Consider the following 26,002-nt stretch of genomic DNA (forward strand, 5'->3'; position numbering starts at 1 on the left):
AAGTGGAAGTTTTTTAAAGGTGGGGGGAGGGGTAGAAAAGCGGTGATCCATCTTTGCATGGATTTCTAGATGTCAGGAAAACGACAATAATTACAATAAGATAGGAAAATGAGGGGCTTAGGCAGGGGCCAGGAAAGAGGAAGGAAAGTAGTATTTGCTGATAAATTAGAATTTTTGCTGTGGAGGATATTTTGTTGGTTGGACATTGGCTAAAATATATACTAATCTTTTCATAGAGGAGTGAGGGATTGGGATATTCCAGTTACTTGAAAAAGAATTTTAAGTTGATCATTATATAAACATAAGAGAATTACTAATTTTCAAAATAATGTTAAGTATCCTCAGTAAGTCTTGACAACACACTTGCCCCTCAGGGTCTTTCCTTGACTGAGGATTGTAAAACCCACTTTCCTGGGCTTTATCCCAGTTCAGAGACTCATGAATGAACCTAAGGGCTTAGTCATTCCTGTGACTCAAATCCCATCAGCTTTTGATTGGAAATAATGTTTATTCCCCAGTGGGTCAGCAACTACTTTTATTGGGTAAGTGTCCATTTCCCTAAGTGCTGTTATCCTTGGTTTTTAGAGTAAGTTCTGGGATACCTTTTTTTTTTTTTAATCTCTAGATGACACCCTTTTCATGTCACCTATACCAAGAAGTCATAATCAAACATTTTAAGAAATCATAACTTTGAGGCACTAAACTCCAAAGAACCAGTTAAACTATATATTGTACTTATCATATATGTATTTTTAAAAATTTTCATCTGATTATATCATCTACTTGCTTAAAACAATTTAATAATGTCCATAATCTCAGGAAAAAATAAAAAATCCTAATCATGCTATACAACAGTGGTTCTTAAACTATAGCATGCATCAGAATTCTTGGAGGGTTTGTTAAAATACAGATTGCTGGGCCTGATTCTCAAGGTTATTTATTCAGTGAGTCTGAAGTGGGACCCAATAATTCACATTTCCAACAAATTCCAGGTGATGTTAGAACAGCTGTACTGGGGCCCACATTGAGAACCACTGGTCTACAAGACTGTGTAAAAACTGGTCCCTTTCTCATCTCTAGCTGCATCCATGCCATTATTTTCTGTGTCTGGGGCTTGTCTTCTCCCGGGACCTCAATCTTCCCATTCTCTTTCCTGCTTCTTTCCATATGCCCTATCCCTCTCCCCATATAATTTAACAAACATAATTCATGTTGGGTCTTTTATTCCCCTTGTTATTCATTCTGTGTCCCTATATGTCTCCTTTGCAGCACTGAACACAATTATAATTAAATAATAAATTATACAATCTGTAGTTAATATGTTCCTTCCTCACAATAATATCAGTTCATTGAGGAAAATCACCATCTTACTCTCATTTCCCAACAGCCTAGTGCAGTGTCTTTTATATAATGGATACATAATAAATATTTGTTGAATGAATGAATGAATGAATGAATAGACGATTGAAAGCAATATGTTTAAACTTTCTTCCTGTGCTCATACTTGACACAGAGCAAATTCTTCTACTCCCCAAGGGTGCCCCTGTTAGTTCTCTCAATAGACACTCCATCTGGAAAGTGCAAGTTCAGTCTCTAGGAGAACTGACAGTCACACACATATATCTTGTAGATCTCTGTTGTTGCTCAGTGCAAAGATGCAAACTGCAGAATGAATCTCTGAAATAGGCTTTGAATCCTCAAGATAAACACCCCTAAAATGATAATCCCAGATTCTCAGTACAATTTATGTTATCTAGGATTATGTAATTCTGTGAAACAAATTCTAAGTACTCGAGCATTTTAGCTGGAGACCACTTTATCTTTAACAGGATTTTGGTTACATTACAATTATAGAGAAACATTTGGGCTTTCAAAATATTATGCCTGAAAACCTTAAAGTCATACATTCTTTGGATAGAATAGTAGAGATTTGATACCTGGGGCTACTATATCTTTCAAGAAAAAGTGTGCCTAATAACTGAAACACATCTGCTAACATAATTTAATTGTTAAATAATCACCACATATTTATAAATTACTTGCTGATATGATAAAATGTGATGTACAGGTATACATATTTCTAACTTATGCACTTACAATTATAGTTTTAGGTGGTTCTCTCTCATTTTATGTGAACTAAATCTTCTTAGGAAGATTTAGATCTCTAATTCTGAGTATAGCATGTGGGTCTCTTACCCACAGCCTATATAATTGAGGTAGAATCCTTAGAAGCTGTGAAATTCAAGTTCACATTTAAATATACAGGAGGAGATAACTTGGTGGAGGATGATTATTAGGCCATATGGGGAAAAGTGTAATTTTGTGGAATAATAGATCTTCACTTTCATCTTCTGATGAATCCAGAAGATTTGAGAAAGCAAATAAGAGAATGAAAAAGTTGTGAGTCAAGTTACTGGAGCCAGAGGAAAATCAGAGGAGATGAGAGGCAATATCTGGGATGTTGATCGACGGCATCAAGAAGGATCACGGAGTGGAAAAAAGCAGGGTATGATGTTTTGTATTTCCTTAGTGCAAATCTTCTCCTGACTTAAATCTTCCTTTCTCTGGTTAGGTCTCATTGTCCGGGAAGTGAGCATTGAGATTTCACGCCAACAAGTGGAAGAACTCTTTGGGCCTGATGATTATTGGTGCCAGTGTGTGGCCTGGAGCTCAGCGGGCACCACCAAGAGCCGGAAGGCCTACGTGCGCATCGCATGTGAGTCATTGTGCATGGACCCTGTGGGTTTGGGGGGCCGGTGGAATGTGGGCAAATTTAGAGTGCAGCTGCTCTAGCATCAAAGAAACCTGGTCAAAAATGGCTCTCAGATTTCTGCATTTGAGCTACACTTTTCCCTTAAGTCAGCAGAATATTATTATTTTTTGTTTGTTTGTTTGTCTCAAGGCACTGAGTAGTTTTCCTTTTGGGACATGAAAAAAAAATAGTGCTACTTTCAAAAGATTCTGATATTTTGAAAATCTGGTAATAATTAGGCTATGGGAAAACCAACTATATTCCTTTAATGAGTTTATGCTGCCAATTTAAGACAATGTTGACTAGATTTGCTATTGGGGACAAAGATTACCCAGACAAAGCTTCTCTGTTTATTTTGGAAACGTTCTACTGCATCAAAATTACCACTATTTTCCACGCTGTGTTAATTTCTAGAGTATTCATGTTCAGGGAGAGGTTCAGCAGTGCCTCACAAAAAGGGTTGTATAATCAAATCAATGTTGAAAATACCCCCCCCCCTTTTTTTTTTTTGGCCAAAGTTATAGAAGTTTCTTCATTGTGGAACTTCCCAGATTCTTTAATATGCTGATGTTAATATACTAGTATGCTATTATTATCCCCCAAAGGAGATATAGCCTGTAGCTCTTTCTGCAGACTCCTTTTCTCAGTGAATACTACTCACATCCTAAGTAGCATGAATGCTGCTATAATCTGCTTTAAGGTTCCATTTTGAGAAATTTTCTCAAGTATGAAACCAAAACTTACAATCCATGCAAGTTTTATTCTCTGAACCCCTTTGCAGGTCTGCATTTTTCTAAATCCCTCTTTGTGGCAGATGTCAATATCACTTATCTCTACGGTGTCACTAAGTTTCCAACAGTCCTGGCTTAGATGCTTCCCCAATTCCATACTTGCCTCTTCCTTCCCTTCACCAGATGTAGACCACAACCATTGTAAATACTTCCCAGTTAGTGTTTGGGCCTCAAGCCTTTGCCCTCCTCCAACCTTCTTCCATATTACCACAAATGCAATCTTCCTAAAACCCAGGCCTCATCTCATCTCTCCCTGCTTAAAATTTACAGGGGCTCGTGTGAAAAGTCAACATTCCTTACAATAGCATATATCATTATGTTAGTGTTTTAAGGCTGCCAAAACAAAACACCACAGAGCAGGTGGATTAAACAACAGAAACATGGTTTCTTGCTGTTCTGAAAGCTAGAAGTCTGAGATCAAGATGCCAACAGTATTGATTTCTTTTGAAGCCTCTGTCCTTGGCCTGTAGATAGTCCTCTTTCCTGTGTCTTCACATGGACTGTCCTCTGTAACAGTCCAGGTTCACATTTCTCTTCTTAATATGATTATTAGTCATTTCATCCAGTATTGCTCAGTGGTTGAGCGTCGACCCAGGAACCAAGAGGTCACACTTCCATTCCTGGTAAAGCCACATGCCCAGGTTTCTGGCTCAGTGGGAGCGTGCAGGAGGCAGCTAATTGATGACATTTCCTCTCTCATCGATGTTTCCATCTTTCTATCTCTCTCCCTTCCTCTCTCTCTAAAAATCAATAATAAAAACATTTAAAAAAACCTAGTAGTCATTTTGAATTAGGGCCACCCTAAGGCCTCATTTTAACTTAATTACCTCTTGAAAGGCCTTATCTCCAAATAAAATCATATTCCGATGTTCTGGGGACTAGGACTTCAACACACAAATTTTGGGAGATACAGCACAGCCCATAACTACATATTTCATGTTTTATATATCCAGCCTATGTTTCCAACTCTGACCACAAAGAAATATCTTGATTTCTATGCTTCCCAGCAATTGTTCATACTGAAGGATCTCACCCTTCTCTTACTTCCCTTCATTATTTGTAAAAAGTCAATTATTTAACAAATATTTAGCAAACATGTTGTCTTTCTTAGAACAATTGTAGGTATTTGGTATGGTATGAAACAAACAAACAAACAAAAGTGATGATCCCTGCCCTCATGGAGCTTGTGTTCTGGTGAGGAAGGGAAAACTCTAAATCTAATCAATAATAATCAGGTACACACAATTGGTAAGTTCTATGAACAAAGCAAGAAATGGTACTAAGCAGTGCTACAGGGTGGTGTTCAAGGAAGGCTTCAGGAAGAAGTTGGCAATTGAAGGAACCTGAAGAAGGAGAGGGAAGGAGTCAGGCAGAGGGAACAGCAAGTTGGAGAAGTATGGAAGGATATCCTGAGGCAGAAGGCAGGCCAGTTCCAAGAAAACCGCGTTGGCCACAGTGGCTGGAAGAGACTGAATGAGAGGAGACTCCTGCATGAGCAGAGAAAAGTAAGGTATGGAGACATATGTAATACTTTCATCAATAAAGATTAAAAAAATAATAATAATTAGCCCTAGCCAGTTTTTCTCAGTGGATAGAGCGTCAGCCTGCGGACTGACGGGTCCCTGGATGGATATCTCGGTTGCAGGCTTGATTCCTGGCCCTGGTCAGGGCACATACGGGTTGATGTGTTTCTCTCACATTGATGTTTCTCTCTCTGCCTTTCCCCCTCCCTTCCACTCTAAAAATTAATGGAAAAATATCCTCAGGTGAGGATTAACCAAAAAAGTTAAAATTAAAATAAAAAATAATAATGAGGCAAAATTAATTTTGAAAATATATTTTATTTAGTCCAGTCTTTCTAAATAACTGATATAAACAATTAGTAAACACAATTTTTTTTCCATACTAATCCTTGAGATCTGGTGTGCTTACATCAACAGTACTTCTCAATTAAAAGTAGCCACAGGTTGCCCTACCTGGTTTGGCTCAGTGGATAGCATGTCAGCCTGCAGACTGAAGGGTCCCAGGTTCGATTCTAGCCAAGGGCACATACCCAGATGGTGGGCTTGATCCCCAGTGTGGGGCGTGCAGGAGGCAGCCAATCAATGATTCTCTCAACATTGATGTTTCTATCTCTTTCTCCCTCTCCTTTCCTCTCTGAAATCCATAAAAATATATTTTAAAAAAAAAGTAGCCACAGGTCAATTGCTCAAGAGCCACATGTGCTTGGTATTGGGCAGATGAGTTCTAGAATAATGATAATTAGGGAGGCGCTGTTCCAATTAACTTTATTTTTCACCTCAGTTAGGTACCATTTTCTTTTATGGTGACAATACTTAAGATCTACTGTCTTAGAAAATTTCAAGTATATAATATGGTATTATTAACAATAGTCACCATGCTGTATATTACATTGCCATAATTTACTCATCATATAATTGAAAGTTTGTATCCTTTGACCAACATTTACATGGATTATCTCATTCCATCCTTGGGACAACTCTATGTGTTATTATCATCATGCTACAGATGAGTAAATTGAAAACCAACAGAGATTAAAAAGCTTGCCTGAGGCATGAAGCTTGGAATAGACAGAAAGATCACAGAGGGGAGGGGGCTGGGGTCACCTCTACAAAGGTGCAGACCTTGACCAATTTACCTAAAACCTACTGACGTCAGCTCTGTCATTCTCCTAACCCCAAGCCTGCATTTTTTTCCTTGAGAAAACTTCTCTTAATCATTATTTTTTTCCCCTTTCATGTTGACTGTGTAAATCACTGTAATATAAGCTTCACAAGGACAGGCACTTTATTTTCTTCATTATATCCCTGTGAAAATTAAGAAACTTCATTTAAAATGCATTCAGGAGGCGAGAAGAGAAAACTCTCAGGTATGGGCACCCAACTGACTCCAACAGGAAGTGACCTGCCTTGAATCTTGGATAAAAAGTGACACTACTTTACCGTCTCAGCAGGAGGAAGAAAATTCCTCTTTGCCCATAACAGTTCAGCCAATGGGAGAATGATATAACTCAGCCAATGAAAAGTCATTATACTTCAAACTTTCCATGCCCTCCAATGGACTCTTTATTTAGAGTAGACCCTCCCAAGTCTGTAAAAGAGCATCCGCTCCTTTGTTTCTCTGCATTTGCCATTAGACTGCATGTCCTGAATTGCAATTGTTTGTTCTCAAAAAAACTATTTTGCTGCAGAAATATCTGGGTGTCTATTTGTTAAAGGTTAACATCCCCAATACCTAAAATTAGTTTTTTGCATGTAGATGGCGCTAAGTAAATGAAGACTGAAATTAAATTGAAAACATATGATAGGGCAAAGTGATGATGCTATTGAATGCTAATCATTTGTTCTTTTTATTGCCCAAGGAATTTGATGCATTTATTGCACAAGGAATTAAGGACGTCAGATAGCCTGAAGTGATTGCCTCTGTGCTCCTCCCCCGCCACACACACACATACACTTCACACCCTCATTATGCTTCTGTGCTTATTTATTTTCTCCATAGTACTTATTAACTTCTAAACTCTTACGTATTTACTTATTATGTTTATGCTTTTTGGTCTATCATTCCCACCCCCTTAGAGAGTAAGATCCCTATGGACAAAGATTTTTGTTTGTTTTTTTCCACTGATAATTCAAAATGCCTACAATGATGCTGGGCACACTGTGGGAACTTAATAAATATCTTAAAGGAATGAATGAATTGATTTTTCTATAGTAGTGGTAATAGCATCTCCAATTAAATATACACTGAGTGGCCAGATTATTAGGATCTCTAAATGCATAATAATCTGGCCACTAAGTGTGTGTGTGTGTGTGTGTGTGTGTGTGTGTGTGTGTGTGTATACACACATATATTAGAGGCCTGGTGCATGAATTCATGCATGGGTGGGGTCCGGCCAGCCTGGCCAGGGGCAGGGGACATGGGCGGTTGGCTGGCCTGCCTGCTGGTCGAACTCCTAGTCAAGGGGGCAATTTGCATATTAACCTTTTATTATATAGGATATAGACTGAGTGGCCAGATTATTATGTGTTCAGAGATCATAATAATCTGGCCACTCAATGTATCTGTAATCTTGTGAATTATTGTGTTGATTTTTTTTAAATATAGAACTCATTATTCATGGCCTTTTATGTCATTTTTTTCCATTTCCTATCTACTCTACCTAGCAAAAAACAAAATTAATTAATTATGGAATTTAGCCAAATAATGTATTTCTTTAACTAGGTATTCTGAAAGATTTATATTATACTATGAAAGTATCTAGATGTTTAATGCCAAATGTCCTGATAGAGCTTAGCAGGCTTGCTAACACATTGGAATAAATCACCTATTTATTAAAGTGTTGTTTGATTCTTTGTACAACCATTTAAGTCCCTAATAAGCCCATTATAAACTACAGAAGCCAGATTTTGAAATAGAGGAGATTAATTGTAGAATTTAGACTTTTTAGATAAGAGAAAATTTTAACAATTAATTTCTTCTTGTGTTATATAAATCTCAGCTATTATATTAAATAGTATTTAATCATGTTGTTTCTATTTCAAGATTAAATGCTATAATAGTATCAATCTATGTTTTTCCAAACATATTTGCTTTTATATATGGATAGAAGGTCCCAAGATTTGTAGAAGACCACAAATCTATAGACATTTATAGCCCATATTTATTTTGAGAGCTAGACATCCAATTGATTGAAAACTGTCTCATAAGTTATATTTTGGGGGAAATCATTTATTTATTTGCTATAGGAAGAGCTGGTAACCCACCAGACTAAAATGTGGCATTAAAGTAATCTTTTATGCTATGTGAAAAAGCGAAGTTTATGGCTAAAAGGCTTATTTGCAGAAAAGCTTGTCTGCAATCATTGCATTCTTTTTTGTACTCTGAGAAAAAGAGTCCTAACTTTTTGATATGTCAGGTACTCATCCATAACGTTGGCATGTTTCTTATTATTTATCCTTAAGACATGCCTTAAAAAATGTTGTGATGACATATAATCATTTTTTTTCTGAAATGAAAGATGCAGTGTGAATTATAAAAGAATGGTTCGTATGTGTTTTTTCTCTTCCTCTTCTCTGTAATGGATGTCATTTGGAGTTCTAGCTCTAAAATACTTATTTGAAAAAAACTTTAGCAGAACTCTGTGAATACAAATATGTCCTATAAATGCCCCAAAGCCAAGAAATAAAGAAGAATGGCTGAAATGGTCCTTCCCTTCTGCAGGGACTATGTTCACGCGAGATTTCTCTGTTGAAATGACCTCAGTGCAGCAAGGAAGTAGCTATACCTCAGCACAACTTAACCCTTCATCCCGATAATCTTCAGCTTATTTGCTTAAAGATCATTCTAACCTCTGTCCCTAGGTGTAGATTATCCTATCTAATAAAAGAGTAATATGCAAATTGACCATCACTCCAACACACAAGATGGCTGCCCCCTTGTGGACACAAGATGGCCACCACATGATGGCCAGCAGGGGAGGGCAGTTGGGAGGGACCAGGCCTGCAAGGGAGGGCAGTTGTGGCAATCAGGCCAGCAGGGGAGGGCAGTTAGGTGTGACCAGGCAGGCAGAGGAGGGAAGTTGGAGGTGACCAGGACTGCAGGGAAGGGCAGTTAGGGGGGCCCCAGGCCTGCAGGGGAGAGCAGTTATGGGGACCAGGCCTGCAGGGAAGGGCAGTTGTGGGGGGCCAGCCCAGCAGGGGAGAGCAGTTAGGGGCGATGAGGCTGGCAGTGGAGGGCAGTTAGGGGTGACCAGGCCTGCAGGGAAGGGCAGTTGGGAGGGACCCAGGCCTACAGGGGAGAGCAGTTGTGGGGGACCAGGCCTGCAGGGGAGGGCAGTTGTGGTGGGGGGGGGGCAGCCCAGCAGGGGAGAGCAGTTAGGGGTGATGAGGCTGGCAGGGGAGGGCAGTTAGGGGTGACCAGGTTGGCAGGGGAGGGCAGTTGGGGGGGACCAGGTCGGCAGGGGAGGGCAGTTAGGGGCAATCGGGCTGGCAGGGGAGCAGTTAGGCATCAATCGGGCTGGCAGGGGAGTGGTTAGGGGGTGATCAGGCTGGCAGGCAGAAGCGGTTACGGGCAATCAGGAAGGCAAGCGGTTGGGAGTCAGCAGTCCTGGATTGTGAGAGGGATATCCGACTGCCCGTTTAGGCCCGATCCTACCGGGATCAGGCCTAAACGGGCAGTCAGACATCCCTTGAGGGGTCCCAGATTGGAGAGGGTGCAGGCTGGGCTGAGGGACACACACCCCCGTGCACGAATTTCATGCACCGGGCCTCTAGTTGTATAATAAAAGGTTTGGTGATAAATTCCTAAGAGTCATGAAAAACAGCTTTTTCAAAGGTAAGATGAGGTTACAAAATAACAGAAATCAATCAAAGTGTTTCATCTTCATTAAACTTTTAAAAATTCTCTGTCCTAGTAGCCAACATTTATGGTGCCCTTACTGTGTGCCCAATTCTGTTGTAAAGCCCCTTGTGCCTGTTAACACTCTCGATGCCCCCAACAACCCTGAGAGAGATCCTGGTATAATCCGTATTCTGCAAAAAGCAAAACAGAGGCATGGAAGCAGGTAACTTGCCAGAGTCACTTGTTTAGGAAATGGTAAATCTGAGTTTTAAGCAAACTCTTCCCTTTGCAGTCCAGTTCATTGTGCAGATTTTCAGAAACGTGACAATTCTTGACTTTTCTATCTAACCATAGAGGAAACTTCATGTAGTTTGTTTTTGTTGGTTGGTTGGTTGGCTTTTGTCTGCTTTATTTTATAGTTTCCAATATTCTAGAAGAAAAAGCAAGTGGAAAAAAAATTCCATCTGTCTTTTACATACTGTATTCCTTACATTTAAAAATTACAGACTTTCTGATTATAAACATTTTCATGATTTACCCAGCTGGCGAGGCTCAGTGGTTGAGTGTAGACCTATGAACCAGGAGATTATGGTTCAATTCCCAGTGAGGGCACATGCCTAGGTTTGGGCCTCGATCCCCAATGTCGAGCGTGCAAGAGGCAGCTGATAGATTATTCTGTCTCATCATTGATGTTCCTATCTCTCTCTCCCTCTCTCTTCCTCTCTGAAATCAATAAAAATATATTTTAAAAATAAATGAAAAAAATAAAAATTTGCATGATTTAAAAAGAAATCCAGCAAAGGTAAGATGCTCAATTCCTGAAAAACAAGACTATGATAAACTTTTTAAGGTTCTGTGGCCTAAACTCAGGCATTTTTCACTTTTAATAAGTTCACAAAGCACAGAAGACTAATCTAGTTCTCACAAAATGTGCTGTACTGGTCTGTTCACAGCAGTGATTTCCTGTTAGCAGCCATATCTGGTGATTTAAGCATACGTTGTACTCTACTATGACAACATAATTAGCCTCTTTTACCATTATTAAAAGAAAGGCACATTTTCCCCTTTAATGACACAAGTATTATCACTATATGTGACCATAGAATTATTTTATTCACTAGAGGAGTACTTTGAAAGTACATTAAAGCAATTTTTTAAAAAGTTAAAAATGTATTTAGCACCTCTATTCATTAAGCATGAAGAAGAATTAATTGAAAAATAATTTGAAAGTAGGAAAATGTGAATCATTGTAAAGCAGCTGTACTTGCTTAATGCAAGGTCAGGCCTGAGTCACAGAGTATAGATGGCCAGCAGCAGATAATTCCACATGAATCTCTTCTAAGTACAGAATTTCCCGAAATCTAGAGTCATTTTGTCAAGACCAGCTCAATTTGGGAGGCAAGAGGCTTAATTCTGATACATGGAATGTGGCCTCTTAGTAGAAATAAATAAGTAAATAAAGTAATTAATTTATTTAAGTATCAGTACAACCATGAACTCTGAAATTTTGGCAGCTACACTGATGGAGACTGAATGGAGTGGTTATCTAAATGAGGACATTTATAGAGGGTTTCTATGTAACAGCACTGACTTGTGTGTTTACTGTATCACCTTATTTAACCTCTGCTATAACCCTATCTGTCCTGGAATTGCCTTCATTTTAGGATAAGAAAACCAAAGCACATGAACCTTATTAAGTACAGAACCAGGATTAAAGCCAGGCATGTGGATCCAGGCTCCATACTCTTAACCCCTGGTGGTAGGCTGGATAATGGTCCTAAACCCTGGATCCAGTAAATCTTACTTTCCATGGAAAAGGGGTCTTTTGCAGATGTGCTTAAATTAATGATCTTGAGATGGGGAGATTATCGTGGATTATCCAGGTAGGCCTTAGATGCCATTACAAGTGTCCTTTTAAGAGAAAGGCATAGGGCGACTTGACACAGACAGAAGAGGAGACCATGTGACCACAGAGGCAGAGACTGGAGGGATGCAGCCATAATCCAAGGAAGGTTGGCAGCCACCAGAATCTGGAAGAGGCAAGCTATGGATGGATTCTCTCTGAGAATCTGGAGTGAGCAGTCTTGCTGACCCATTGATTACGGCCTAGTGAAACTGACTTCAGATCGCTGGCCTCCAAACTGTGAGAAAATAAATATTAGTTGTTTTAAAGCACAAAAGATTTTTTTTAATTTATTTACAAGAAATAAAGCCACTAAGCAGCACTCTTCCTTCAGCAGACCCATATCATGGGGTCGCACACTTCCAAAAAGCTTGGGATCTGGAACAAGTGAGTTAGCTTCTTAAGGTCCTCGTTGTATCGCACCATAAGAGAACTTGTTTTCTTCAGACCTTCAGTAAAGGGGATGGAAGATAATTTTGGAAATTGAATTGAATTTGGCATTTATTCAGGATGTATAATGCGCTAAGAACCAAGATATATTTGACCTCAAAAAACTCTAGAATTTATAAATTAAGCAATGGACTGGGATTAGTTCATCTTTTTGAAGTGAAATTTAGCAGCAGTGTAATATGTGATAGAAAGACAGCCACAACTGTGCAGACATACCCCACATCAGGAAGTTCTGGACAGTGAACGTTAGGTTGCGGATGCAAATGTACCACATCTTGAATGCTAACTGCTGCTCAGCTGTGGCCTCCCAGGGGCCCACACAGGGGAGGATCCTGAGGCTGAGTCCAGAGAAGAATATCATGATTGATTACTTATGGGCACACTAGCCGAAAGGGAAGGCAGCCATTCCTACTCTAAAAACAAGAATTGAGCACAGATCATAATCCCCTTTGACAGTTTACTTCTGTACATGAAAGAGCTTCAGGTTTTCAGACATAGCAACTGTAGCAATAAACATATTGCTTCAGAAAAGAATGTGGGGATATTTTTATTTCATACTAGAGGCCCAGTGCATGGATTTGTGCACCAGTAGGGTCCCTCAGCCTGGCCTGCACTCTCTTGCAATCCGGGACCCCTCGGGGGATGTGGGACTGCCGGTTTCAGCCAGGTCCCTGCAGGCCAGGCTGAGGGACCCAGGCCTCTAGTATGCATATGAGATCTTTGGTTAATCTCTTCCCGCCCTCCCTCCGCTTCCCTTCCCTCTGAGATTCATCAGTCTGTTCCATGTTTCCATGCCTATGTGTTCAGTATCAACCCCCTGGTGGTCAGTGCACATCATAGCTACCAGTCGAATAATCGCTTAGACATATATATATGTATGTATATATATATATATATATAGAGAGAGAGAGAGAGAGAGAGAGAGAGAGAGAGAGAGATAGATATAGATATAGATATAGATATAGATATAGATATAGATAGATAGATAGATATATATAGATATAGATATAGATATAGATAGATATAGATAGATAGATAGATAGATAGATAGTCATCAGGAATTACAAGAATAATAACAAAGTGCCTTTTCAGCCATCAAGAAACTTTCGGTTCTCCTGACAGAGGTGCTAATAGTTTGCATTTTTAAAAGAAATATTGCTTAATCTTCTGAAGTCCTGACATTTATTGCCTTCCATTCTTTCTGAAAGTAAGTAAAGGAGCATAAACTAATAATTATAAAATACTAATTCAGGATATGTTATGTATGCTATCCTACTAACAGAAACAGCTTTGCCACTGAGATCTCTTGGTCAGCTTTCTTGATTAAGTGTCTCAAAGTCAGAAGGGGGAGGAGCTGTGGGGACAAGTCCAGAGGATTATCTCTGAAGTGGGAGAGAAGCTGCAAAAGCTATTAATATAACTGTGACACCCTCAGCACTGAACTTGCTAGACCAGTGGTCGGCAAACTGCAGCTCGCGAGCCACATGCGGCTCTTTGGCCCCTTGAGTGTGGCTCTTCCACAAAATACCACGGCCTGGATGAGTCTATTTTGAAGAAGTAGCGTTAGAAGTTTAAGTTTAAAAAATTTGGCTCTCAAAAGAAATTTCAATCGTTGTACTGTTGATATTTGGCTCTGTTGACTAATGAGTTTGCCGACCACTGTGCTAGACCAATACCTCAACATGGCAGTCCACATTTCCAGTATAACCCACTAACTTTTTGCCCCTTAAAATGTTTGCTCAGCCGAAGCCGGTTTGGCTAAGTGGATATAGCATCAGTCTGCGGACTGAAAGGTCCCAGGTTCGATTCCGGTCAAGGGCATGTACATTGGTTGTGGGCACATCCCCAGTGGGGGGTGTGCAGGAGGCAGCTGATCGATGTTTCTCTCTCTCATCGATGTTTCTAGCTCTCTATCACTCTCCCTTCCTCTCTGTAAAAAATCAATAAAATATATTTTAAAAAATGTTTGCTCATATAGGTATTTTGATAAACTTTTAAGCAGTTGACAACAATTTTAAAATTTTACATAATAGGATACATTACTAATTTTTGTTAGCAATCATATATGCTGCCTGTGATCCACTAAGCCTGCATTCCGGTATGGCAACATACAACTAGAGCTGAGCAGCAAGAGGAAAAAGTTAAAGGGGTTGGTTTTATACCCATGTCTCTATTAGAAAATAATAGACAAATCATGTGGGTGCCATGTTTCTGGGCAAAAAAAAAAAAAAAAAAAAAAAAAAAAAAAAGATTGTTCCTAACATTCTCTCGGGTATGGCCTCTAGATACAAATAAAATTTCAAGTCCTGTGCTAGACAATGTAAGCCATCGTCCTGTGCAAAAGGGAGTCCTACTGACACTGTAGAAACACCAGTAGGGACTCACTGTAAACCAGGTGGCAAGAGCCACAGTGCAGAAGCAGGTCGGCTTGGCTCCCACAGGCTCCCAAGCTCCCCCCTCCCACAGCCTGCAGGATCTAGCACAGTGCCATGCATGTTGTGGGTGTTCCATAAGTAAGCAGTCAGTCAATCTGTGGTTCTCAGATATTAGTGTTGTGCATAAAACACATCTGTGGGACCAGTTAAAACTGCAGATTCTGCCTTGGCCAGTGTGGCTTCGTTGGATGGTTGTCGCCCGTGCACTGAAGGGGCCCCAGTTAAACTCCACTTGGTCAGGTTTGGGGCTTGATGCCTGGTTGGGGAAGGCAGCTGATCAGCCAATCAATGTTTCTCTCTCACATTGATATTTCTCTTTCTCTCTCCCTCTCCCTTTCTCTCTCTCTTAAATCAATAAAAACATGTTTAAAACTATAGATTCCAGGGCCCAACCTAAGGATGAAATCAGTTTTTTGGTGTGTTTTTTCAAGCACAGCCTGGTAGTCCCTGGGTTTCTCTTTGTGATATATCACCTTCAATCATTAGTCCTCCCACACTCCTAATTGTTTTCTTTCACTATTTGTCAGCATGATAATGCCTAATGTTTATGTAACATAATAAAATTTACTAATGTCATGGGAAAAGATGAGATGGGGGAATTACTCTCTTTTGAACACAGATTATATTCAAGGCATGATGATAGAATTTTATAGGTGCTTCTTCCTATATAACCTTATTATATACGAGAGGCCCGGTGCACGAAATTGTGCACTTGGAGGGAGAGGGTCCCTCAGCCCAGAATGCGAGAGGGTGCAGGCCAGGCCCAGGGACCCCACCAGTGCATGATCAGGGCTGGGAAGGGACACAGGAGGTTGGCCAGCTGGGGAGGGACTGCGGGAGGGCTCCAGGGCATGTCCAGCCTGTCTCACTCAGTCCCGACCGGCCAGACCCCAGCAGCAAGCTAACCTACAGGTCGGAGTGTCTGCCCCCTGGTGGTCAGTGCATGTAATAGCAAGCGGTTGAGCGGCCTTAGCATATCATTAGCATATTATGCTTTGATTGGTTGAACGGACGACCAGATGACTGGACACTTAGCATATTAGGCTTTTGTTATATAGGATGATAGTCCCTAGTATCAGAGACATTTTTCAGTGGAATAAACTAAGGTAAGAAGAAGTTAAGCAATGTGCTCAAGGTCACACACCTCATTAAGTAGTAGAGTTAGGACCTGAATCCTGCTCCCCACCACAATGTTATTTTGCTTCCCAGTTGTTTTCAGATAATTTTCACAGTGATCTACAATAAAAAAAAATATGTTTATATCATGATCTACTAAATAATGCCCATCTCTTCACACATACAAATATACACAGATCTATGTGTGTGTGTGTGTGTGTGTGTGTGTGTGTGTGTGTGTGTGTGTTTGGCTGTTAGTACATATATATGTATATAATAATACTGTGTATTATATACCTTGACATCTTCTATTTATTCAATTTCATATTTTAATGCTGGTTTTTAATACACTAAATTGATATGTAAGGAGTCATGACTCACATTTGGAAAACACAGCAATAAACCCTAAATTCCATAAGAATAGTAAAGAATATAACATGCTATGGTTTATGACTTATATGGCCAAATTATGTAAGAGCATGACATACTGAAAATTTACTCATATTATTAATCATCTTTCATGCCAGGACTCTCTGAGTAATAAAAATAGAAATACTTGTAATTATTTATTACATGTGTTTTGTCTTTTATATTCTTCCAAAACATTTTCAGATTTACTAGCTCTTAATATTCACCTAACCCTCTGAGATTTAAAAACAAAAACAACCAACATTAGTAATATAATATTTTATTTATCTTATTATGTGGAATTTAAGATTTAATTTCCACTAGAAATATCTATTGAAATATTCCCATCAGAGAATTCTTGTGTTCATAGTATTAGTCTGTCATGTCGCCAAGATTTTGTCTTTTAAAAAATATTTCATTCTAATAAATAGACCAGCATAATGAAGTAGCATTGCTGATGGGATAATAAATGTAAATTTTTAATAAATGTAAATAATGTTTTAAAACTTGGAGTAAGAACACGTTTATTATCTTTTTCAAAGACAATAGCATCACCAACCTGCCTGCTGCACCATAGGGAGACCTTTTTGCTGGTATTTTTTCTCTAGTTTCCTTCCAAACTCAGCAGGGCTCAGGGGAGCTTGGATGGTAGTAAGACCCATTGTACTCTAGCTGTGGCCTGTCTACCCTCAACTTTCCTAGTGTAGGTCACACTCACCCTTTCACATGTTTTTAAACAAAGTAGCCTGAGGGATGTCGGTTCGGTACAGGGATGTGATTTTCTTCCCATTTCATAAATATTCACATTGACATGGTGGCTTTCTTGCATGCAGTTTTGAGTAGGCATTTCTCTTCCCATCTCTCTATGGAGACAGAAATTTAGTTTTCTCAAACTAATCCCAAATGCATTCATAACCCTCCAACCTTTAATACTAGTAGCCCTGCGCATGAATCCGTGCGCCAGTAGCTCGCCAGTAGCTCACTGCTGCCCTCCAGTAGCGCTCCACCCACTGCCCTGCCTTCCTGTAGCTCCCTGTGCCCCCCTTTACCCCCTCATAGCTTGCTGCCCTGCCCCCTCCTGAAGCTCTCTGCTGCCCACTTGTAGCTCACTGCCCCACCCTCCTGCTGATCCGTGATCTGGTTGTTACACGGTCGGGTAACGACCATTTGCATATTACATCTTTATTATATAGGATTCATCTGCTTTTGTGATTCTTCCTTGGATTTGTCTGAAGAATTTTCTGATTTATGTAACACTGAATCTTCTGAAACCCACCCTTTTCCCATTGTCACACCCTTACCCATATCTGTCTATCCAAGTGTCCAAAAATTCCATGAAAATTGTCCTGAAAGGAAAATTATTAGCTGTTCTCTTCAAAGATGCATCAAAATAATTTCTTGCCCCAGATATTGTGGCTCAGTTAGTTGGGCATCGTCCCACACACCAAAAACTTTGCCTATTCCATTTGTGGTCAGGACACATGCCAGGTTATGGGCTCAATCCCTGGTAGGGGGTGCAGGAGGCAGCTGATTGATGTTCCACTCTCACAAAGATGTTTCTCTTTTTATCTCCCCCTCCTTCCTCTCACTCTAAAAATCAATAAAAATATATTTTAAAAAATAATAATTTATTCTATTATTACTATTGGACACTGATAATTAGTATATTTCCTTAAAGATATAGCCAAAATGTGTTTTATTTAACAAAGGATAAGCTTTCCCCCCTAAAATATACCAATGTTATATGTTAGTCTATTCAGTCATATGCTCTTATGACAAAGGAGACCTGCAAAAGTACCCAGTCATTCCCTTTCATTTTACAAATGAGGAAGGTGAAGGCCACAAAGTCTTTCAACTCCTGGTTAATCTCCCTTTCTATTTACCACATTGTCTACGAGCAGAGTCCATATTTGGAGAATGCCATGAATTAAGGTATTCCACATCATAAATAATTTGTAACTGTAGTGTTATTATTGTGCAAAAAAATCATCGAATGCATCAGAATTCTCTAATAGAAAAAGAGACATTGTTTGCACCCACACATGTGTTTGTGTTCTAAAAGCCTTTCTTTGATTACTGTGTAAATGGTAAATAGAAATCCTTATCATTTCGGGCCTAATTCTACACCTGCTAATTGGATTTCTCTTTATGGATTTAGTAAGCCAATATTCATGTTCCTAAGTAAACAGCTCTCTAATCGCATGCCTATGACAAAGCTGTTTTTTCTTTTAATTGGTGGAATCAATGACAAAATCAGAGGTAGGCAAGTTGACTTTGCAAAAGTCATCTAGGTTATAATGAAAGGACTTTATACTTATTTTGGTAGTGGCCCTAGAACTAATGGAAAGAAAGCACAAATTTAGAATCATAAAGGTCTTCCAAGGGCTGAAATTCATCTTTTTTTCCTGACAGGAGTGCCCACATTATTCTGAACTGTTCTGTTTTACATCTAATGCCTGGCTGACAAGTGTCCGTTTTTCATGCTTACTCATTCGTCACCCGTGTGTTCTCTCTGCCTGCAAGGCATTCGGCCTGCCTTCTATCACATCTTCCCACAATACAGGATATGCTAAGAACGTTACCCCTCCTCTGCTTGCAGAGTAATATGGAGGCATACTGAAATGAGCAGCTGCTGTGCTGGGCAGCCACAATACTTTCTAAGCTCATTATTCTACCTGAAAGCTAGAAAGGAAGTTTTATGGCAGGAATTAAAAGGATTTTTCTGGAAGAAGTATTGCTTTGTGGAGGGTTACATGTGAGATCATTTTAGAAATTAGATAATATTTATAGTGAGTTTGAAGTCAAACCATTAAAACAAAATAATTATATGGTATTCCACGGTAGTTCAGTTAAACCTGTCTCTTGCAGTACATACCTCTGTCATATGGTCATTACTGGTATTCTCAATTAGGAAGCAAGGATCCTCCTAAGATGTGCCCTCACGGGGCAGGAATGTAAAAACTGTGCCAAAAAACTACACTATATTTTAAGAAAAATTATAACAATCATCATTCAAATCCATCCTCCATTAATGGTGCTGCTGACTTTTGTCACCATAAAATTTTACAAAAGAGCAAAACTTCTCATAATGGTCATTTTCCCAGTTCCTGTCCACCCCTCAACACAGCTTGGAGTCTACTCCGGTCTCTCCTAAATTTCCCAAACCAATGACTTCTCCCCTTTGATTCTTTGCTATATTTGTCCTGTTGGCCTCCCATCTTCTTAAAACTTTATTTTTCTCTTGGTTCCTCTGACACTTGTCTTTGCTTCTTTCACCTACTTCCTGGTTTGCACCATGTCATGTTTACTGGCAGCTCTTGAATGCTGGTGTCCTGTGTTTTCTGTTGTTGTTGTTGTTTTTATGCTTCAGCCTTTCCCCTGTGATGTCATCTGTTTCTAGTACTTCAGCTATCTCTTAGACAATGAAGCACAAATCTTCTACTCCGACTTCTTTTCCAAGCTCTAGACCCAGTGATTCTCAATTTGGGTGCGTTGTTGTTTTTTTCCTCTCAGAAGACATAGAATTGTCTGGAGCAATTTATTTTGTCACGGCTGGGAGAGGTGTTACTGGCTTCTAATGGATGGATTCCAGGGATGCTGCTAAGTACTATGCACAGAGAATTACCCAGTGCCAAACATCAACAGTGCTGAGGTTGAGAAATCGTAACCTGGATGTACTGGACTTTTCCATTTGCATATCAAACAGACACACCAAACTGAATATGGGACAAAATTAATTTGCTTTTTCTCCTCGCTTTTCTGCTCAATTCATTAGTTGTATTTAATAATGGTACCAACTTAATGATTGCAATAGCTAAAAATATAGCATTATCTTTGCCTCATGGCACTTTTCAAACACCTAGGTCTTCTTTCGAATGTGTGATCTCTTTATTTCTAGAATTTGCTTTCTCCTCTTTCTGTCCACTATGAGAGGACCCGATCATCCCTTGTGGTCTACTCAGATGGTTCCCAAACTACTTTCTGTCTCAACCCATCTGTCAGACTGAGGGCAATATGACATCTGATCTCCTTCCTTTGCTTAGAAACCTTTTAGGGTTTGCCATTCCCTCGCATGGCAGAAAGGCTTTTCATAAATAGATCTCAACTTACCTTTCTCGTCTTGATTCTGTATCTTTCACATCTTCCTCCTAAGCACCTAGTAGAGTGTTTACCTTAAGTATATAATTAACAAATATTAAAGTAATTTGTTTTGACTATTTAGATACATATGTGCCTCACTTTTTCTCATTCTCAGCTTTCATTGTGTGATATGCTAATAAATTTTACCAGAAGGGAGTCAAAATATTATTTGAGAACTAACTCCAGTCATCATGTCTTCACTCTCCCCCACATCAGATGGATGTTTTCAGAATTATATTTCAAAAAGTAGATATACTCTGTCAGGAACCTTTTATCCCATAAAATGTATTCATTACTGCTCTTACTTTTATTAGTAGTTAGTATTTTACCAAAATTGTTATCTTAATGCAGATTGAACAGAGAAGCTACAATATCAGAAGAGAAAGAATAGGAGTACTTTTAATGTTTCTGTTGGAAGGACATGGCTTAACCAAAAGAGATGTTGAAGGGGTGGGGATGGCAAAAGAAGTATCAAATCAGGGGTCACCACGTTCTAATGCAGCATCCATTATTTTGCTGTGAGGCTTTGAGTAAGTTGCTAAACATGTTCCTTATGTGTAAATTAAGGACATGATTTAGATAACTTTCCATTTTAATAACTGTGGATTTTCAATGCTCACTTGTACAATATACTCCATTTTTTGATAATCCAATGAGAAGAGTCCTTCTGACAGAAATTCTGTCACTATTTGGAAAGTCTCTTGTCTTACCTCAGACCCACACACATTCATAATTTTCTCACAATCCCTAAGCTCTTGAAGGTTTTCTTTTGCCAAGAAATTCAACAAAATGACAAGTATGTAACAATGGATTTTTTTCTAAGTGCATTTTCCAGGTGGTGCTTTCTGATAGCTCCGTGAAAGACAGAGGTATATACTTCTAGAGCTTTGGGGTTTTTACTTATTAGTTCAACAGGCTAAAATGGTGCTTTTAGGTTCTTAAGTTTTTATCAGGGATATGAGTTAAAAGGACAGAGACATTAGTTTTTATTAACATGAAGTAGATAAAAATTCCAATAACTTTTTATTGAAAGGAGCTGAATTATACTAGTATGAAATAAAATTTTTTGGTGTGCTGCTTCAAAGCGCTATGGCTGAATCGTTTATTTTTTTAACGTTGGTATTTAAAATGATAAGCTAGCTTCTAACATTTTTGTGTCCATCTATAATAATTTTTAAAAGTCTCCATATTGCAATGGCAACCATAACTATATAAATACATAACTAGGTACTTGGTATATTTGGGCAGAAAAGACTATTTAATTTTCTAACTGAAGAATAGCCACATTATTCTATAGTGAGAGATGCCCAGACTCATTCGAACAGTTACTCTTTCCCCTGCCTCATGTGTGAGCTACCTCAAGAGGTTATATTCATGATTTTAGGATTCCAGCATTCTGATTTTAAACTTGCTTTTGAGCTCTTGATCAAAAGATATCAGAGTTATTACAACTCTAATATTATTCATTGTGAAGAGAGAGGAAAATATTTATGTACATAAGGACTCTGTATGTATAAAAATCATGACAATGGGGTTCTTTTGATTAAAAACGAGATCATCATCATCATAACGAAATGCAAGGAAAGAATTTCACTAATTGTTAATATGATCTTCAAAGCATTCCAGTGAAGATTAAAGTAGGAACTGTTAATAATCTCTGAGTTTCATAATTTCCACCACTCAGAATATAGTCACCCAGGTGGCAGTACAGTATTAACAACATGTGGTTTAAAAAAAGGCACATGAAATAAAAAACTGGAAAAAGTTTATTGCACTTTCTATAGATGAATACATGCAGATTAGCTTTGTCATGAATTTCATTGCCTCCGCTTTCCAGATCTACGCAAGACGTTTGAGCAGGAGCCCCTGGGGAAGGAAGTATCCTTGGAACAGGAAGTTTTGCTCCAGTGTCGACCACCTGAAGGGATCCCAGTGGCAGAGGTAACAAAAATTCTTTGCATTTAGCAACTGGCACTGAGTTATTCTAACAGAGGCCTAATCCGTGGCTAATGGCGCAGTGAATTAGGATATGGAATGATGAATGGTTGGTAATGGAGTCCTAACTGCCTGCTGCTGGCAAAATAGATTGATTGGGAACTGATTAATGACTTGGGAGTCAATTAGAATGCCCCACTGGACAAAGCCAGTCAGTGTGGTTTGATTTTTGTCATTCTCTTTCAAGAACTCAGAAATCCTGCTTTATTTTATCTGGAGCTTATCATAGAGAGAATGGTATATCTTAAAAATGTACCATCAATTTTAGTACTATTCTTGATAAATATGCAAAACGTATGTGTGTATACATGTGTGTGTGTGTATGTGTGTGTGTTGGTAGTCTGTGCACTCCACATATGTATTTCCTATTCCATGATCTAATCATGAACATATACCTAAGAGCCATATTCATACACCAGGAATAAAAACATGCTTAAAGAATGACAAGTGTCAATTAATTTCAACCTATAAGCTTTCCATCAAACTCTTCATGTTCATTTTCTGTTTTTGCTAAAACAAAGCCTATCGATTGCCAATGAAGTATTATGAATCCGATTCATATCATGACTTTTCATTAGCACCATGCAATCCAGTGTTCTTTTAAAATGCCTGTCTAGGGGGGACAGGCCTACCAAAGAGCACCATGCTCTTCTTGAGATACTCCCATCATCCTAGAGCATACTATGGAGGAAAATCATCTAACACCGTGTCTTTTGTTTGTTAACAAATAATTTTAACAAACTGAAAAAGATCACCCTTTTATGATTATTGGGAAACATCCTAATATGCATGAAGACACTATTACCCTAGCCGATCCAGTATCCTAGAAGCCCAGAAAAACTTTAATTTGACAAATGACATAGTTGTCAATTGGTTGGTGGATCTTGTTAGCCTCCAAACTACCTTGAGTCCTTTGGGATTTTTACTTGTTATCGCATATACGGAAAGAGGCATTTCTGAAATTGTTACAATTTGGACCTAACTATGGGTCAGCTGATATTTTGTAAAAATAAGCCCTGAATTATCCGTATCTAAGAAATTGCAAAATACTACTACTTTGACTTACAACTTGTCCAAAAAAACTGTTTAATAGCTAACAGTGTACTTACTATTAGGTTTCCGTTGTTTTTTACTTTTCTGAAGGTTCAAGCAAAGGTGGGAGCCAGCTCAGTTAACTGGTCCCATGGGCAACAAAATTAAACATCTGATTGCTCTTCACTATTTAATAATAATGAATTAGTTAGAAATTTAGGCAGTGCCTTTATAAAACGACTCAATTTTTCTGTCACAGCCATTCATATCTTCATGTGTCAATGAAAAGACACAAAGTGACACTCTTAATAAAATTTCTTTTTTTACTTTGAAATAAGAGAGCTATTTTTGCCTTGCAACTGGCATTCCATGGCATTTTCTAGCATCTTATCAGAGATTTTTGCATAGTTAGAGCTGCTTTTCCCAACCATACCAAATGATCTTCCAACCCTGACATGCAAAATGACTTACTGTGATTAGGAAGGAGGCAACTCCAGTGAATATTTCATTTCACGTATTACAATAGTGCATCTGTCTCCTAATTGTATTTCTAAAATTCTAATGCAAACTCATCCACTAAACTACCTTAAAGACCAAAACACATTCTGGGGAACATAGGTATCCATAGCCTCATTTTGACTTGATGTTTCTTAAAGATAGCTGATTGCTACAAAGATGTTCAGTGAAAGAGCTTAGTAACTTCTTCATGTTTTAGTGGTTCACTTTGTTAAGGAGTAAAAGATTCGTGACTGCAAGTGAAATGGCTATAAATTTTACTTGTATCACCACTGGGGAAGAGACCAATTAACACTTGGCAAGCTCAAAAATCATATACCCATTGGCATTCAAAGAGCTATATGTAATGTGCTTTCCTTTTTTTGAAGTCAGAGGAATGATCAAACACACATACTGGAAAGCAGGCTAATATACTCCTATGTAGATTATTTTCAAACCCTTTGAATCACCAAGATCTGGAACCTAATGAGTATCTTAATGTGACACATTACAATGATGATTTACTCAAGAGTGGCATATAAAATTTTTTTAAAAAAAGGGATGAAATGTAACTTTGTGAGTTTAAAGATCATAAGATTATTTTAACTTAATGATAAATGCAGTTATTATTTAATATTCTGTTTATTTTTTTGAGGAATCTAAATGCATAAAAGTAGCATAGGGTGGAATATTAATCTTAAAGAAAAACCAGCAGGTAAAACTCTTATGTTTTACCATGAATAAAATCTGTCCTTAAGCTATCAGGCCATAGGGGCAAGAATTTTTGCTCCTTTTGTGCCAAAGGCAAGTGATGCTGTAGGATTGGAATAGTAAATGCTCAATGAACACATGGAGTCCATTGATCTTTGGTTTATGTTTCACTCCATTGGAGAAGTAGTCAGGTACATTCTTTGCAGAATGATTTTCAGAAAGCAATGATTTTCTTTCTTCCATGCAAGTTGGTAAGTTTCTAAAGAACTCTACTAATCTTAAGTTAAATGGTACCTGTTTGGTGCAAATAATGTCAGAGGCAGTCTGAGGTAATAAATAACATTTCACTTCCTCCCCTCTTTTGGCTTTAGTCTTAACTGCAGAATATTAAACTAATTTCCTTACAAAACTCTAGGTTTAAGCCCAACCCATCACCATTTCAAACTCTGACTTTGAGCAAGGTATTTCAGTTCTCCTTACCGAAGTTTCCTTAGTCACAAAATGGAGATAATGATAGTGCCTATCCAGAACATAGTTGTAAGATTTAAATGAGATAATATATGCAAACATGTAGAAAGCACTCAAGAAATATCAGCCATGATTAGTGCTAGCATTCTGTTATCACCTATTGATTCACAGAACACTGACTTCAACCTCTAGAATTCAAAACAGTCACTGAGCACATTGTACCTCTGCCGGGAGCTGCGGGTGTGAGGGGCGAAGCCTCTGTCCTATGAAGGGTCACCAAGATGCCCTCCTGTGCTCTCCAGCCAGTTGCTCTGGTTAGAATCCGTAAATGCTACAGAGGAAGGTATTGTGAGCTGAAAAGCAAGGAAACGCCCTTATTAATGTAAACGTATCATGTATCGATGACCAATACCTACAACAGGTCACGGTGTACTGCTGTCCTTACTCTGATTTTTAAAGTTACAGTTCTCCATTTAGTCATCATGATCCCACGAGACTGGCCCAGCCCTCTTATTTCCTGAGTGTGAGGAAATCTGGGCTGGGGGTACTGCCGGTAGTTCTTTTCAGAGAGAGGGAAAGAGATGACAAGGAAAGCCTCAGGGGAGGAAAAAGGCCCAACCAGGGTCCTTCTGCTCCATGTCTCCAGGGGGTGACAGTTTTGACTAAGACTGGTCTCAGTAGTCATTGGTGAAGGAACCCGATGTAGTGGGCACCGTGGTTCAGGGCTCTAGACCTGGTGGTTTCCTCCTCTGGTCTCCTTTCTAAGCCCTGTCTTTATATCTATTTTATGTATTCGAAATATTTAACAGCCCAGCCAGTGTGGCTCAGTGGTTGAGCGTTGACCCATGAACCAGGAGGTCACCAGTTCAATTCCCGGTCAGGGCACACGCCCAGGTGGTAGGCTCCATCACTAGTAGGGGGGCATGGAGGAGGCAGCCCATGG

The 26,002-nt window shown here is 38.9% G+C and overlaps 1 protein-coding gene across 1 annotated transcript in view; it reads left to right on the top strand.

The window, feature by feature from the left end:
* The window catches only part of UNC5C (unc-5 netrin receptor C), a 395,871-nt gene that overhangs the window by 256,538 nt on the left and 113,331 nt on the right, over positions 1-26,002 (top strand). Inside the window, exons 3-4 of the mRNA XM_054723184.1 lie at positions 2,573-2,716; positions 22,196-22,299. Of these exons, the coding sequence (XP_054579159.1) occupies positions 2,573-2,716; positions 22,196-22,299 (248 nt within the window). The remainder of the gene's footprint in view (positions 1-2,572; positions 2,717-22,195; positions 22,300-26,002) is intronic.

The sequence above is a fragment of the Eptesicus fuscus genome, chromosome 2 (assembly GCF_027574615.1).
Source record: "Eptesicus fuscus isolate TK198812 chromosome 2, DD_ASM_mEF_20220401, whole genome shotgun sequence".
NCBI classification, from domain to species: Eukaryota; Metazoa; Chordata; class Mammalia; order Chiroptera; family Vespertilionidae; genus Eptesicus; species Eptesicus fuscus.